Source organism: Natator depressus, chromosome 10, assembly GCF_965152275.1.
Source record: "Natator depressus isolate rNatDep1 chromosome 10, rNatDep2.hap1, whole genome shotgun sequence".
Lineage (NCBI taxonomy): Eukaryota > Metazoa > Chordata > Testudines > Cheloniidae > Natator > Natator depressus.
Window position 1 is genome coordinate 43590950 of NC_134243.1, and position 15500 is coordinate 43606449.

General features: G+C 54.0%; 1 protein-coding gene across 2 annotated transcripts in view; it reads left to right on the forward strand.

The window, feature by feature from the left end:
• Nucleotides 1-15500, forward strand: part of AP3B2 (adaptor related protein complex 3 subunit beta 2) — a 64499-nt gene that overhangs the window by 21077 nt on the left and 27922 nt on the right. For both annotated transcript variants that reach the window (XM_074965931.1, XM_074965930.1), the window contains exons 2-8: nucleotides 3810-3885; nucleotides 5220-5294; nucleotides 5951-6046; nucleotides 8441-8601; nucleotides 13700-13766; nucleotides 14253-14435; nucleotides 15281-15457. In XM_074965931.1, coding sequence (XP_074822032.1) covers nucleotides 3810-3885; nucleotides 5220-5294; nucleotides 5951-6046; nucleotides 8441-8601; nucleotides 13700-13766; nucleotides 14253-14435; nucleotides 15281-15457 — 835 coding nt within the window. The remainder of the gene's footprint in view (nucleotides 1-3809; nucleotides 3886-5219; nucleotides 5295-5950; nucleotides 6047-8440; nucleotides 8602-13699; nucleotides 13767-14252; nucleotides 14436-15280; nucleotides 15458-15500) is intronic.

Consider the following 15500-nt stretch of genomic DNA (forward strand, 5'->3'; position numbering starts at 1 on the left):
TGACCTGGGGCAGCCTTCTTGCTGTGGCATTGGCAGTGGGGTTCCTTTTCTAGAAGGGAGGAGGAGAGCTTTGGGTGCTGGCCTCCTTAGGCCAGGTCCCAGGACTAACCCCCGTCAGGGCTCAGGGGCAGCTGGAAGGACGGATGAAATCCCAGAGCTGGAGGGAAAGGGGTAGTGGAAACTGCTTACAGCTGTGAGCCTAAATACAGGAGAGGCAGGGGGATGGGAGATGTTCCCTCTCCTTCCTTCCCCCCCAATAATTCAACCACAAACTCGGCATCCACAGCACATATAGCAGCTGCCATGCTTTGGGCTGGGCCGAGTCCCTGCTGTGACAGCCAGCGATCGGTATGTGGCATGGCCCTGCCCAGGATGAGCCAGGTGCTGTGACCCACTGCTCTGAGTTGGCCCCCTTTCTTTGCACGGGCCGGTGCTGAGAGATAAAATGGCTGCTGTGTGCTGTACATGCTGCCTGTGCCTGGCCCCATGCCATAGGTGGGTGGAGTGCCAGCTGCAGGAAAGGTTTCCCTGGGCAGAGTTTATGGCTGCAGCGCTGAGCTCTCCAGGTCAGTTTAACTGCTCTGAGGGAGTCTGAACCCAGCCATGCTTTTGGGGTACAGCGTGCGATTGGAATGGGGGTCAGTACTGGCAGGCTTCCATGGATCCTGGATCCAAGAGCAGGGCTGGCCCAGCTCCTTACCCTGGACAAGTGACTCCCCCAGAGGATCTGGCCTGATCCTTCACCCCACCCAGGCTAAGGTTCAAAAGATCTCCTGACCTCGCTGTCTGTTAATTCCCTGGCTTCCCCAGGACAGAGAGTGGAACCCCAGCTCCCCCAAGGGCTAGAGCAGAACCCAGCAGGCTGGGCGCTCTCTCTTCAACCACAGAGTGCACAGAGCAGCCTGCTGCAGCCAGCATCAGGGAAAGGAGTGAATTGGCCTGGCTAATGCACGTCGTTAGCTGACTCACCCCTGGCCTGAGCACTCTGGGAGGTGGGGGCTGCTCATCCTACCAGCTGGCGAATGCAGTATTCCCACTTCAGCTGTCCAAAAGCCAGGAGTTTGGGCCCCAGAATCATGAGATTTTAAAACCAGTGCATTGGGGGCGGGGGATTCTTTGCCTTCTGGGTTCTGAGCCTTTCAGTTATGCTTGGGTCATGTCCAGCTTTTCTGCACTTCCAGGAGGGCTACTAACGTAACCCTTTCTCTAAATGAAAGCTGAGATTGTCCCGTACTCACAGGAACTAGGCGCTGGGGCTTTGAGTCAAATAGCAAATATCCTGAGACTCACAATCAAACTGTGAGAGCTAGCAGCCAGCGAATGGCTCTTTGGTGCCCTGGATCAGGGGAACCAGCCAGCAGGCATCCCCAGAATCTCCCTCTGCTGAGCCTTCATGGTCTGACAGTGGATCACATCCCCAGCTATCACTGGGGGGCCAGGACCTTGTGTCAGATATGGGGTGTTTCAGATACCCACCAGCTGCTGCCGGGATGTACCAGAAATGAGCCACCCAGAGCCAAGAGGATCCATCAAAGCATCCAGCCTCTGAGGGGCTCGCCAACCCCTGTCCCTGGACAGGAACACTTTCCAGTCTGCCTGTTGCTAGATTGTCCTTGCTATTCCACTGGCACTCAGTCAGTTGATGGGCCAGAGACCCATAAAGCTTTGGAAGGTGGCAGCATGTCAGATCTGTGGCATGTATAAGTCCATGCTGTGGGATGGGGGGGCAGAGGGTATGGCCCGTCAGCCTACTAGCAGGGCATGGTCTTCTCTCTGCGGCTGTGTGCATAAGAACATAAAAATGGCCATACTGGGTCAGACCAATGGTCCATCCAGCCCAGTATCCTGTCTTCTGACAGCAGCCAGGTGCTCCAGAGGGAATGAACAGAACAGGGCAATCATCAAGTGATCCATCCCTTGTCGTCCAGTCCCAGCAACTGGCTATCAAAAATTTAGGGACACCCAGAGCATGGGGTTGTATCCCTGACCATCTTGGCTAATAGCCGTTGATGGATGTATCCCCCCATGAACTTATCTCATTCTTTTTTGAACCCGGTTATAGTTTTAGCCTTTTGTTTGTTTTAAACCTGCTGTCTATTAGTTTCATCTGCGTGACCCCAGGTTCTTGTGTTATGTGAAGAGGTAAATAACCTTTCCTTATTCACTTTCTCCAACCATTCATGATTTTATAGACCTCTATCATATCCCCCCTTAGTCATCTCTTTTCTAAACTGAACAGTTCCAGTCTTTCAAATATCTCCCCATATGGAAGATGTTCCAGACACCTAATAATTTTTGTTGCCCTTTTCTGAACCTTTTCCAATTCCAATATATCTTTTTTGAGATGGGGCCACCAGAACTGCACACAGTATTCAGGGTATGGGCATACCATGGATTTATATAGTGGCATTGTGATATTTTCTGTTTTATCATCTAGCCCTTTCCTAATGGTTTCTAACATTCTATTTGCTTTTTTGACGGCCACTGCACATGGAGCGGGTGTTTTCAGAAAACTGTCCACAATGATCTTTCTTGAGTGGTAACAGTTAATTTAGACCCCATCATTTTGTATGTCTAGTTGGGATTATGTTTTCCAATGGGCATTACTTTGCATTTATCAACACTGAATTTCATCTCATGTTTTGTTGCCCAGTCACCCAGTTTTGTGTGATCCCTTTGTAACTCTTCGCAGTCAGCTTTGGACTTAAGTATCTTGAGTAATTTTGTAGTATCTCCAACCTTTGCCACCTCACTGTTTACCCCTTTTTCCAGATCATTTATGAATATGTTGAACAACACTGGTCCCAGTACAGACCCCTGGGGGACACCACTATTTACCTCTCTCCTTTCTGAAAACTGACCATTTATTCCTACCCTTTGTTTCCTGTCTTTTAACTAGTTACTGGTCCATGAGAGGACCTTCCCTCTTATCCCATGACAGCTTATTTTGCTTAAGTGCCTCAAAGGCTTTCTGAAAGTCCAAGGACACTACATCCACTGGATCCCCCTTGTCCATATATTTGTTGACCCCCCTCCAAGAATTCTAAGAGATTGGTGAGACACGATTTCCCTTTACAAAAGCTGCATTGGCTCTTCTCCATCAGATTTTGTTCATCTATGTGTCAGAATTATCAGACACAGTCATGCACCCGGCACTGGGGAGGGCTACACCTCTGGTGATGGGGACTTCCTAGGGGGTCATTAACAGCCTGGCTTTGCACAGTGATCACAGTGCCACTTGGAATCATGTGGGGCATTATCACACGCATCTGGAAAAAGAGACCGCTTTCTCCTGGCAGCGTGCTAGAACCCAGGAGTCTGGGCTCCTACTGCCAGCTCTGGCCTGGGCTGAGTCACTGCCCTCTCTGCCTCTGTTTCCCCATCTGTGAAAGATGGGTGATGCAGACAATGAATTGTCAAGTGCTGCGAGCTCCTCCATTGGAAGGGGCCAGGCAGAGGGGTATCTGCTTCAGCTGCAGCATTGGGGGGAGGGGTTCCTGCTTTTCCAGGGTCCCCCAGAGAGCATGTGGCCTGAACTCCCTTGTGGGGCAGCGACTCAGCCTGAGTAGCACACGGCTATGGCTGCAGTTACTGCTCAGTGGCACCTGTGGTGGAGCCCTTGAGCGGTCAGCCTCATCAGCTACCCCCACCCCCACTGGCTGGGGCAGTACTGGGGCAGTGTCTGTGTTCATGCTCACTTGTGGGCTGGTGTATGTGGCGTACGCCATGTCTGTGCATGGCTGAGAGCTGCTAAACCTCATTGCATCTGTGCCTACTCGGCTGGTGACAAGGCTCCCTGTGACTTGCAGACACGATGACCTGAAGGAGATGCTGGACAGTAACAAGGACTCACTGAAGCTGGAGGCCATGAAGAGGATTGTGGCTGTGAGTGTCTCCCACAGGGCGGGGTGGGGGTGGGGCACTGAGACATGGCCTGAGTGCCAGGAGCTCCTGAGTCCCAGCCCCAGCAGTGATAACGTCACTGTGCAACCTGAGCCAGTCGCTGCCCTGCTGTGCCTCAGTGTCCCCTCTGTGGAGTTTCCCTCCCCACTGTCTTTTGTTCCCAAAGCTCATGTTTCAGGGCTTCACACAGCCACCTGCAGGGGTCAGGAAGGGTCTCTCCCCCACACATTGTATTCTGGGTTTAGGAGGTTTTTTTGGTCTCCTTCCTCTGAAACATGAGGGACGGCCACAGCTGCAGAGGGGACTCTGGGCGGGGTGGGCCAGGCTATGAGGTGGCACTGAGCACTGTCTCTCTCGGGTGCTTGGCTGCCTGGTTCTTCTCACATGCTCAGGGTCTCACTGATCACCATATGAGGGGTCAGGAAGGAATTTCCTCCCAGATCCGATTGGCAGGGACCTTGGGGGTTTCACCTTCCTCTGCAGCATGGGGGTGCGGGTCACTTGCCAGGATTACCTGGGTGTATCTAATTAACCATTTCCCTGCTATTGAGGGGGCCTCGGGCACTGGTGCCCCTTGGTCTCTCCTGTTCTCTGCCTGTGGCACGTACTATCTAGGCGCCTGTGGACTGTGAATCCTTGGTCAAATTTCAGAGGGTGGGTTTAGTGTGCGGGTGTGGGGTGGTGTATGTGTGAGATGCAGGAGAGCAGACTGGAGGATCTGGTGGTCCCTTCTGGCCTTAAACTCTCGCCACGTATGAATCATCCTCCCCGTTCCCAGATGGGGAGACTGAGGCACAGAGAGAAAAAACCTCCCTGAGATCACGCAGTGAGTCGATCTCAGAGCTAGGAATAGAACTTGATCCCTCCTGGCTCCCAACCCTGGGCTCGTTTCCCCAGACTGCACTGTTCTGCTATCCCTCCTGCCATGTTAGTAACCCCCCACCCCTCCGACTTTCTAGAGCTGGACAGCAGCCAGCTCCTCTGGCTGTAGCCTGTTGGCTTTGCCCCATTGTTCTCTGCTAAAGGGACTCGGAGCGGATCAGGTGTCTGGGCGCTCATGCCCTCTAGTGGTGGGAGTCCTAGAAGGAGGCTCTGAGACCACATACTGCTGTTGTTATCATATGTATTGTGATGGAGCCTCAGGGCCCCAATCATGAATCAGGGCCCCATTGTGCTAGGTGTTGTAAACACACACACACACACACACACACACCCAAGCTAGTGGGGTTCTGCTTTCTAGCCCAGGTGCTGGGCACAGGGGCTGTGACGCCTGCAGATGTGTTGTCGGGTCACAGTCTTCTTTCTCATGTCCCCAGATGATCGCCAGGGGGAAGAATGCGTCCGACCTCTTCCCAGCTGTCGTCAAAAATGTGGCTTGCAAGAACATTGAGGTGAGCCTCTCCTTCGAGGTCATAGCAACTTGCGAGCCAGCAGGGGACAGCGTTTGGGGGGGGCGGTATCTGCCGTGGGGTGGCTTGCGGCTTGCATGGGTCTGATCTGCACACATATGCCAGGCAGGAAACTGCTCCCATACGGGGGCACCCGCTCCCTGTCCTAAGTGGCAAGCTGGCTTTGAGGGGCCCCCATAACAGCCAGTGGGATCCTGCTGCCCTCTGCGGCAGCAATGGCCAGGTGGGGTTGCCTGGAGGGCTATGGGCTTGTTGCACCCTGAGACTTGGCAGCAGGGTGGCCATGTGGTGAGAGATGGACGTGGGACGGCATCCCAGCCCAGGATTGCAGGAGGCGCCAGAATCCGGCCCAGACCCCGCCGCAGCAAAGAGGATTCTGGGAGAAGCAGCTGTTGTGATGCACTCAGCTTGCTTAACGGAACTTCCCTGTGACATCCCTCATACCCAACCCCTCTGAGCTCACACCCTCCTGCCTCTGCCCCCCGCCCCGATACTCTGGGCCTCTAGATGGGGGGGCAATTGCCCCTCTTCGCTGGCACGGGTGGCAGTGGAGGAAGCCATGGGGGTGGGGAGCAGACAGGGTGGGGGGTTTTGGAGCCTGGCTGACAAGGTTCGGTCTCTGCCCGCGTGTCTGGCAGGTGAAGAAGCTGGTTTATGTCTACCTGGTCCGCTACGCGGAAGAACAGCAGGACCTGGCCCTGCTCTCCATCTCCACTTTCCAGCGTGGACTAAAGGTCAGGGGTCATGGACGGAGGCGGGGACTGGAGCGTGGGCACCTCAGGGGCTTACCGTGGGCTGGGGGATGGTGCCACCTGTTTTCCAGCAAGGACAGAAGTAGATGGCTCTGCTGGTGCTCACTGCTGGGATTGGGGTGGTCTTGCTTGGACTTAGCTTACAAAGCCCAGGGGCAGGGAAACCCTGTGTCCATGGAGCAGGCCCTCTGCATGGAGGGGCTTTTGTACGCCCCCCACTCGCCTGCGCTCCCACACGCCTGCACCCCCCCACACCCAAGCCTAGACTGAAGGCAGTCGAGAAACAGACACCTCGGGCATCCTGCTGTGGCCCTGTAGCTATAAGCCCTCCCCAGCGCTGGGGGCCCTCCCCAGAGCAAGACTCGGACACGCTTCTCTGGCTCCTATCGTCCAGCTGACCTGAGAGTTGCCCTCTGGAATCTCCCCGGCGCAGCCCCCCCGAGAGACAGGCAGGCAGGGGGGAAGTGAGGAAGGGAGCGGGCTGGGAGGCCAAACGGGGCCTCTGCTGGAAAGTTAGCAATGCCCTAACTGAGCAGCAGCTGCTGCAGCCCTGACATTTGGGGTTACCCAGTGCCCCAGGGAGCAGCCCTGACTCTGTCCCTAATGAGACACCCCCACGGTGTTGCAGTCTGGACTCATCCATGCGCTCCACACATACAGGCCCAGGGGCTGTCAGCTCAACCTGCTACAGGTGAGGTAAGGCACAGGTCTCCCAGGGGGAAAATCCTGGCTCTTGCCCCACCTGCTGACATTGGACCACGACTCCTGACGCCCAAGCTGCACTCCAGCCTCTCCCAGTTGTACTGACGGAGAACAAGAGATGTAGTGGGGCGCTCTCTCTGAGGATCCTCCCTAACAGGCACCCGCCCGTCCCATGCCCATGTGTTACCGTCCCAGTGCCACCCCAGTACAACCTGCTGCCCCTTCGCCCTTGGCACAGCCTGGCGCGGGCTCTGCATGTCACTACAGCACCACAGAGTGAGCCCAGGCAGTGCCTAATCCCTAAGTGCTTTGCTGAGTCTGGCCCCAGGGGATGGCTGGCTGTGCTGGGTTCTGGTGCACAGGCATGTTCGAAGCAATTCCTTGCCTTTCTCCCCTCCATACCAGGTGTTCTTCTGGTGCCCAGCTCCCAGGGGTGCTGCTGTGGAGGAGGAGAGAGCACTGCCCCCGCAGTACCTGTCCGCATCTCCGCTTCCTCTTGGAGGTGCAGATTGGTCAGAATGAAGCGATAGGCACAAGGGGAGGAACCAGATGGCCCCATGGTGAGGGGCTGTGGGTCTTTCAGGGTGTGTCTACACTGCAATTAAAACCTGCTGCTGGCCTGTGCCAGCTGCCTCAAGCTCAGGCTGGAGCCCAGACTCTAGGACCCTGCAAGGTGGGAGGGTCCCAGAGCCCGAACACCTCCACCCCATAAACAGCCCTTAGCCCAAGCCCGAGTCAGCTGGCACAGGCCCTTAGAAGTCCAGTCCCTGAGAGCTGATGGTGGGTGCCAGTGCTGGTCCTGCTGTGGATGGTGTGTGCTTTTGCCATGTGGATCCAGGGCTCCAGTGCTACCCTGGGGACTAGTGGGTAGAAAAACTCAAAGGGGCCGCTGACAGAGAGGTTGCTGCACTCCAGCCGGGCCTTTCCAGGCAGTGGGCAGAGCTCGGCATGTGGGGTTATTGGGCTCTGCGACAGGTGTGAGGCTGTGATCTAGCCGGGGGAAGCAGGCTGGAGGCAGAGCCAAAGCAGTGGGTTGCATAGGTTGAATGTGCTCGCTCCCTCCCCCTCCCAGCTGCTCACACCTTCCCCAAAGGGTCCTGGTATAAAGCCCTATGTGGGTGGGGGGCCCTACTGGAACCCCTGCCTCTGAGAAGCTATGGGGAAGGCCCAGCTTCTGGCACTGGGAGGCCTGGGGCTCCCATGGGATAGGGCAGGGCTTAGAGAATGGGGTGATGTCGAAAGAGCCAATGCTGGGTTTGTGTCCCTAGCAGATCTGCTATGGAGCCCTTGTGCCCCACTGCTCAGACTGCTGCAGGGACCCCCAGCCATTTACTTCTCCCCACCCCATGGGGCCACCATAATCCTGGGGGTCTGGTTCCTGGAGGTGCTGAGCAGCACCCACAACTCCAGCTAAATTCCCCAGCCCGACCCAGGAGCCAGGCCGGGGATCCGAAGTGGGCACTGGCCAGAGGGATTGCAGATCTGTGTTAAGGAGCGAGAGCCTTGCCTCACAGAGAATCAACTTCCAAGTGCTCAGTGCAGTGCCAAGCAAGCCCCTGGATTCCCTCTGGCAGCCCTGGGTGCTGCTGGGCCCTCACCCTGCCCTAACTGTGTCAGGAAGAGCGATCTGCTGTGAAGCCTTCCTGGAGCTGTCTCTGTGTCCCCCCACTGCAGGATCCCAACCAGCTGATCCGGGCCAGCGCCCTGCGGGTTCTCTCCAGCATCCGGGTGCCCATTATAGTGCCCATCATGATGCTGGCCATCAAGGAGGCGGCGTCAGACATGTCTCCATACGTGCGCAAGACGGCTGCTCACGCCATCCCCAAACTGTACAGGTAACTGGGACAATGGGCTGTGTCCCCACCCTTCACACACCGCCCCCCCTCCTGAAATAGCAAAGCTTTTGACACTGTCTCCCACAGTATTCTTGTCAGCAAGTTAAAGACGTATGGGCTGAATGAATGCACTATAAGGTGGGTACAAAATTGGCTAGATTGTCGGGCTCAACGGGTAGTGATCAATAGCTCCATGTCTAGTTGGCAGCCAGTATCAAGCGGAGTGCCCCAAGGGTCGGTCCTGGGGCTGGTTTTGTTCAATATCTTTATTAATGATCTGGAGGATGGTGTGGATTGCACCCTCAGCAAGTTTGCAGACGACACTAAACTGGGAGGAGGGTAGAGATAGGATACAGAGGGACCTAGACAAATTGGAGGATTGGGCCAAAAGAAATCTGATGAGGTTCAACAAGGACAAGTGCAGAGTCCTGCACTTATGACGGAAGAATCCAATGCACCTCTACAGACTAGGAACCGAATGGCTAGGCAGTAGTTCTGCAGAAAAGGACCTAGGGGTTACAGTGGACGAGAAGCTGGATATGAGTCAGCAGTGTGCTCTTGTAGCCAAGAAGGCCAATGGCATTTTGGGATGTATAAGTAGGGGCATTGCCAGCAGATCGAGGGACGTGATCGTTCCCCTCTATTCGACATTGGTGAGGCCTCATCTGGAGTACTGTGTCCAGTTTTGGTCCCCACACTACAAGAAGGATGTGGAAAAATTGGAGAGAGTCCAGCGGAGGGCAACAAAAATGATTAGGGGACTGGAACACATGACTTACGAGGAGAGGCTGAGGGAACTGGGATTGTTTAGTCTACAGAAGAGAAGAATGAGGGGAGATTTGATAACTGCTTTCAACTACCTGAAAGGTGGTTCCAAAGAGGATGGATCTAGACTATTCTCAGTGGTAGCGGATGACAGGACAAGGAATAATGGTCTCAAGTTGCAGTGGGGGAGATTTAGGTTGGATATTAGGAAAAACTTTTTCACTAGGAGGGTGGTGAAACACTGGAATGCGTTACCTAGGGAGGTGGTGGAATCTCCTTCCTTAGAAGTTTTTACGGTCAGGCTTGACAAAGCCCTGGCTGGGATGATTTGATTGGGGATCAGTCCTGCTTTGAGCAGGGGGTTGGACTAGATGACCTCCTGAGGTCCCTTCCAATCCTGATATTCTACGATTCTAAATACATGCTGGCCTCACTTTGCCCACACATTGCACCTTGGGCCGTCATTTACACCGGTGCACAGCGGGGCCTCACACCACCAAATCCCAGCCACACACTTTTTATGGAGGAAGGCATGGGACACAGGGTGATGGTGCCCTGGGGCCTCTTGTGATTTGGTCAGATTGCACGGGATCAGAATTCTGGAATGTGCATGGAGGAATGTGACGTTTTGGGGATCACCCAGACCAGTATGGGGTTCTGTCACCGCCTGCCTTGTGACTTCGGATGCCTTAATGCTGGGCTGCTATGACTCAGAGTTCTGAGCCCAGTAGCCAGCCTGCCAGCATAAAGGTCTCACCCTGGCTTCCATCAGCCTAGTTACTCCTGGCAGGGTGACCCCAACAAGCCCTTCTGGTCCTGACTCTCCCCAGATCCATCTGCCTGAGTTCTTAAGTGCCAGACACCGGGACTTTCCTCTCTGGCTCAGCACCCCTGCAGGGGTGAAACCTGCCCCCCGGTTATCAGCTCACTTTGCCACAAACAGGGTGCCCACCGGAGACCTGCATGGGGCATAGATTAACAAGAAGTTTGTTTAATAGAAAAATCATAGATTCAAAGATGGAATAGTCAGGAAGCAAACAGCCGAGTTACACAGAAAATAAACATAAAGGCACGGCCCTGTCTGTACACTTCTCTAGGAGCTAACTTCCCTTCTCTAATACCACTACCTATTGCCTCTGAACAGTCTCCCCACATGCCCCCTGTCGGGGATCCTGTGTTCCGTGGACAACACCCCGCTTAGATGCTGGCCCTTCACTTCAACCCCCTTCCCTCTTAACAGGGTTTCCTTTCTCTCAGACTATGGTCATTCATGGTTATACAAAGAGGGGAAACTCTCCTGCCTTAGTGTTCCAAGACTTGGGTTTTCTTCTCAGTTTCAATGGCTTTCTATTCACTTTAAAGTTGTAAAGCCGTTGTCTTTCCCTCGGTCGTAGGATGCTACGTGCGTGCAGACACAGTGGGTGAGGCAATATCTGTTCTTGGACCAGCTGCTGTTGGGGAGAGAGACAAGTTTTTGAGCCACCCAGAACTCGTCGTCGGAGCTGGTGCGGAGTTAGTTTTGTGTGAACAGCTAGCTTGGGAGGCGCGCCTCCCTGCCCTATTGCATCTCCACTCTGCTGTGAGGAGATGCTGCCCTAGCACCCTGGTTACAAGTACAGTATTCTACACATACAGCCCTGCCTACATTCACAGCCAGAACCTGCATACGGATCTCCTACTGAGCATTACCAGCTTTCAGAAAAGACCCTACTTGACATATATTAATACACAAGAGCTTGGTATACAACCAGTAGATTCAATTGCCTATTCTTTGGGGGTCAGACTCCCTGTTCTCTCTTTGGGGACCCAGACGTGCGAGCCCAGGAGCTCCTCTCCCCTGCTGCTCAATGCCAATACAGAGATGCAGCAGGGCATCCTACTGACCCCCCCCACACACACACACACAAAAAAAAACCCTCATGAACTGCTCCCCCTAGCACCATGGGCAGGAACCACGGGCACCAGGAGGGGCTGTGGGTGAGACGTTTCTCCCATCACACCAACAGCAACAAGGAAATGAACAGTAACTGGAAACGAGACCAGCAGCCAAATGCTTCTGTTTGCCAGGTCAAGCACTGACTGCCTAGATAATGCAGCTACAGTAACTGACAAGCCATCTGGATCCTACTGATACATGGCTGGCATGGAAAACGTCTGGAAGAGCCACTATTGGGCTACTGATGGCCAAGATGTAGGGCTTTGAGCGTGTAGGGATTTGTTTAAAGTTTTACAAACCCTCCTATTTAATAGGAATGTTTGGATAGATTTCTTAAAAAAAAATATTTTTCAAGGAGATCAGGTTTGCGCTATTTCTTGGTTTTTGGCTTGGATCTAAACCCTAAAGATACATTCTGATTCAACCACAGACTCTGGGCTTAGTGCAGGGTGAGATTCTCTGGCTCCTGTGATGCAGGAGCTTGGCCTAGCCAATCCTAATGCAGTCTGGCCTTCCAATCCATGGATCTAGAAGCACTCCCAGGACTGTTTTTGTAAACTTTGCGGCCTTGTGCTGGCATAAGCAAACCCGTGGGGGTTAAACTAGCAAGAAACTGGCTACGGTCTGTTTTTGTTCCTCCAGCAGAGAGTAAAACAGCAGAAGCAAATAAACGGGCAGAATAAGAGTGAAAAGTCAATTTGAATTTTTTTTTTAATTCTGTTTGTTTTAGCCACTGAGACAGTGTGTGTGATATAGACCAGGAATCCTTGGGCTGAATTCTGGGTGTTTTTGCCCCCTTGTTCATGGTGTAACAGCCCAGAATTTGGCTGTTGGATTTTGTTTACTGGACATTTCCTTGTCAAAGCCCAGCACTCAGGCCTGCCCCAGGCTATTGGCTCCTTCATAGTCCATAGAATGAATGGACCCAGAAAGCACATGTGGCCTCGCAGCATGGATCAATACAGGGCGTAATGAATCAGAGGTGGGCAGGACATGACTGTACAGTAGGATAGACTGCTGCAGAAAGGTGACAGAGTGTCTGGTGCTGTCCTAAACTCCAGACAAGAAGGTGCATGTGGGTCAGAGGCAGAGGAATGGAAGGGATAAAGCAGGAGTGACCCAGAATGAACAGTGAATGAACATTCACTGAACCTGGTGTGAAAATCACTGAGTGATTGTGTGCCTGCATCTCCCGTGTTAAATATTTAACCTTTAGCTATTGTTAGAAGGAACCGAACTGCATTAGCTAAGAAAATAAGAATGGCCAAACAGGGTCAGACCAAAGGTCCATCTAGCCCAGTATCTTGTCTTCTGACAGTGGCCAATGCCACGTGCCCCAGAGGGAATGAACAGAACAGGTAATCATCAAGTGATCCATCCCGTCACTCATTCCCAGCTTCTGGCAAACAGAGGCTAGGGACACCATCCCTGCCCATCCTCGCTAATAGCCATGGATGGACCTATCCTCCGTGGATTTATCTAGTTCATTACTTCACCAAACGAAATTAATAGGCATCCCTGTTAGTGTCTTGGCCTTCACAACATCCTGATGCCTATTAATTTCGTTTAGTGACCCCTAGTTCTTGTGTTATGAGACGGCATAAATAACACGTCCTTATTCACTTTCTCCACACCAGTCATGATTTTATAGACCTCTATCATGTCCCCCATTAGTCGTCTCTTTTCCAAGCTGAAAAGTCTCAGTCTTATTAATCGCTCCTCATACAGAAGATGTTCCATATGCCTAAACATTTTTGTTGCCCTTTTCTGAACCTTTTCCAATTCCAATATATCTTTTTTGAGATGGGGCAACCACATCTGTACGTACCAAGATGTGGGCGTACCATGGATTTATATAGAGGCAATATGATATTTTCTGTCTTATTATCTATCCCTTTCTTATTGATTCCCAACATTCTCTCTGCTTTTTTGACTGCTGCTGCACACTGAGTGGATGTTTTCAGCTGATACCTAGAGGAGGGAGAAATGAGACCAGCAGCCAAACGCTTCATAGGGACCCCTCTCTAATTGGGATCAAGCTGTTTGCTCTGCAGGGAAGCTCAAAAGCCGTCTATTTACTGCTTCTGTGAGAGGGGATGGAATTGGGACTGCTCAGCTATGGATCATTGGCCCAACACTGCTAATAACTGATGGAGATTCTCCTTAGCTCATGGGCTAGCAGCAGGGGGATCTGGGGCCTAGCTGCGCTGTTGCAGAGCTGCAAAGATCTGTGGGGGGCAGCACAGCGGATCCTGCCTCATTCTCTTCCAATGCACCACAGTCCTGCCTGCTTCACTTGTCTCCCCTTTCGCTCAGTGGGGCGGGGGATAGGGCTCTCCCAGTACCTCTCCCCTCCCCCTGCTGGTAGCATCACCCCTTTCTGACTCTCACTTGCAGCTTGGATTCAGATCAGAAGGACCAGCTGATCGAAGTGATTGAGAAGCTGCTGGCAGATAAGACCACGGTGAGTGGGAGTGGTGTTCCGGGGTAGCCACATTAACCCCGTGGGGTGGGGGCAGCGGGGCACTGTATTATTAAAGGATCCCCTTCCCAAATTTCAGGCAAAGGCCCATCAAATGTACAACTCCAGGGCTCCCAGGAAGATAACCGGGGAGCTGGATTCTTAAAGGGCCAGCGTCTTGTCACCCTGGAATAGGGGGTGCTATTAAACTGTAACCTCACTGACCCTGCTTTCCTGTTGGCTGATCCCAGTCTCCTACCTATGTGCCCTACTGGCAGTGCCTTCAGAGCAGAGTCCTGATAGAAACGCTGCCCTGGGGCTGTCCCTCCATGTCAGGGCTGAGATGGAGCCCTCCCCAGAGCTCCCTGGGGAGAGACCCAGAAACTGCTCCAGTCGGTGGGAAGTGTGAATAGCACCCCACAGTGCAAATCACATCACTCTCCCTCCTGCCCTGCCCACCTTGCTACTGCTCTCTCCCCTCTGTCCCAGCTGGTGGCGGGCAGCGTGGTGATGGCCTTCGAGGAGGTTTGCCCCGAGCGCATCGACCTGATCCACAAGAACTACCGGAAGCTGTGCAACCTGCTGATCGACGTGGAGGAGTGGGGCCAAGTGGTGATCATCAACATGCTGACCCGCTACGCGCGCACCCAGTTCCTCAGCCCCAACCAGAACGTGAGTCAGACCAGGGCAGGGGACACATGACCCCAGCGAGGCAGGGAGGGGAGTTCATACCGGAACAGAGCGCTGAGAGGGAAAAGACTGACTCAGGGGCCTACAGCGTCTCTGTGCTAGTGCCAGGCCTCCCAGCCCTGACACACATGGCTGCACTGCCCCTCTCAGAGCCACGGGACCTGAAGCAGCGATGCTCAGTCTGAGGTGACCAGGCAGCGTCTGGCTCAGGATGTCCACGAGCCCCTGGGGCTGTGGCTCCTTGGTGGTGCGCCATATGGTGCTGTTGTGTGGTGGCAACGCAGCATCCCCCCTTAGCTTGGACTAGAAACAAGGCACACGCTGGAGCACGTGAGCTAGGGAGGGGATCCTGCATCCCACGGAGACTGTACACGGAGACGGTGTTTTTCCAAAGCTCCATTCTAGTTCAGCCACAAACTGTGCAGAATCCCTGGATGTGGGTCTCCAGACTGTGCTATGCAGGAGGTCAGCCTGGGTGATTACCACTCCCCTCTGGATCTGTGTCCCCTCTGGATCATGAAACAACCCCCATGAAGCTGTCCTGGGGCTCGCACAGGCTGGCCCTGATTCCCCTCCCCACCTTGTCCTCACCGATGCAGGGACCCCTCAGGGTCTTGTCGCTGCTCTGGGGTTGGCGGGGAGGCTAGTCCGAGTGGCTGCCAGTGGGGCCTGAGAGGAAAAGCCTGACTTGTAGCAGCTCCTAGTTAGTGTCTCTCTGGGGTGGGTTTACTGGTCTTGGAGCTCTGCCTGGCTGAGGGGGCTGCTGAGCAGGAGTTAGTGCTACATCCCCGCCCCCCTTCCTCCCCCACCCCAACTGTGCCTGGCAGGAGTCCCTGCTGGAGGAGAACCCGGAGAAGGCCTTCTACGGCTCCGATGAGGAGGACTCCAAGGACGACAAGCCGGACGCAGCCTCTCTGGTGAAGCGCAAGCCCTATGTGATGGACCCTGACCACCGGCTGCTGCTGCGCAACACAAAGCCCCTGCTGCAGAGCCGCAATGCTGCAGTGAGCTACATGGCCCCCTGCCTCGCCCTGCCCCCCCCCCACA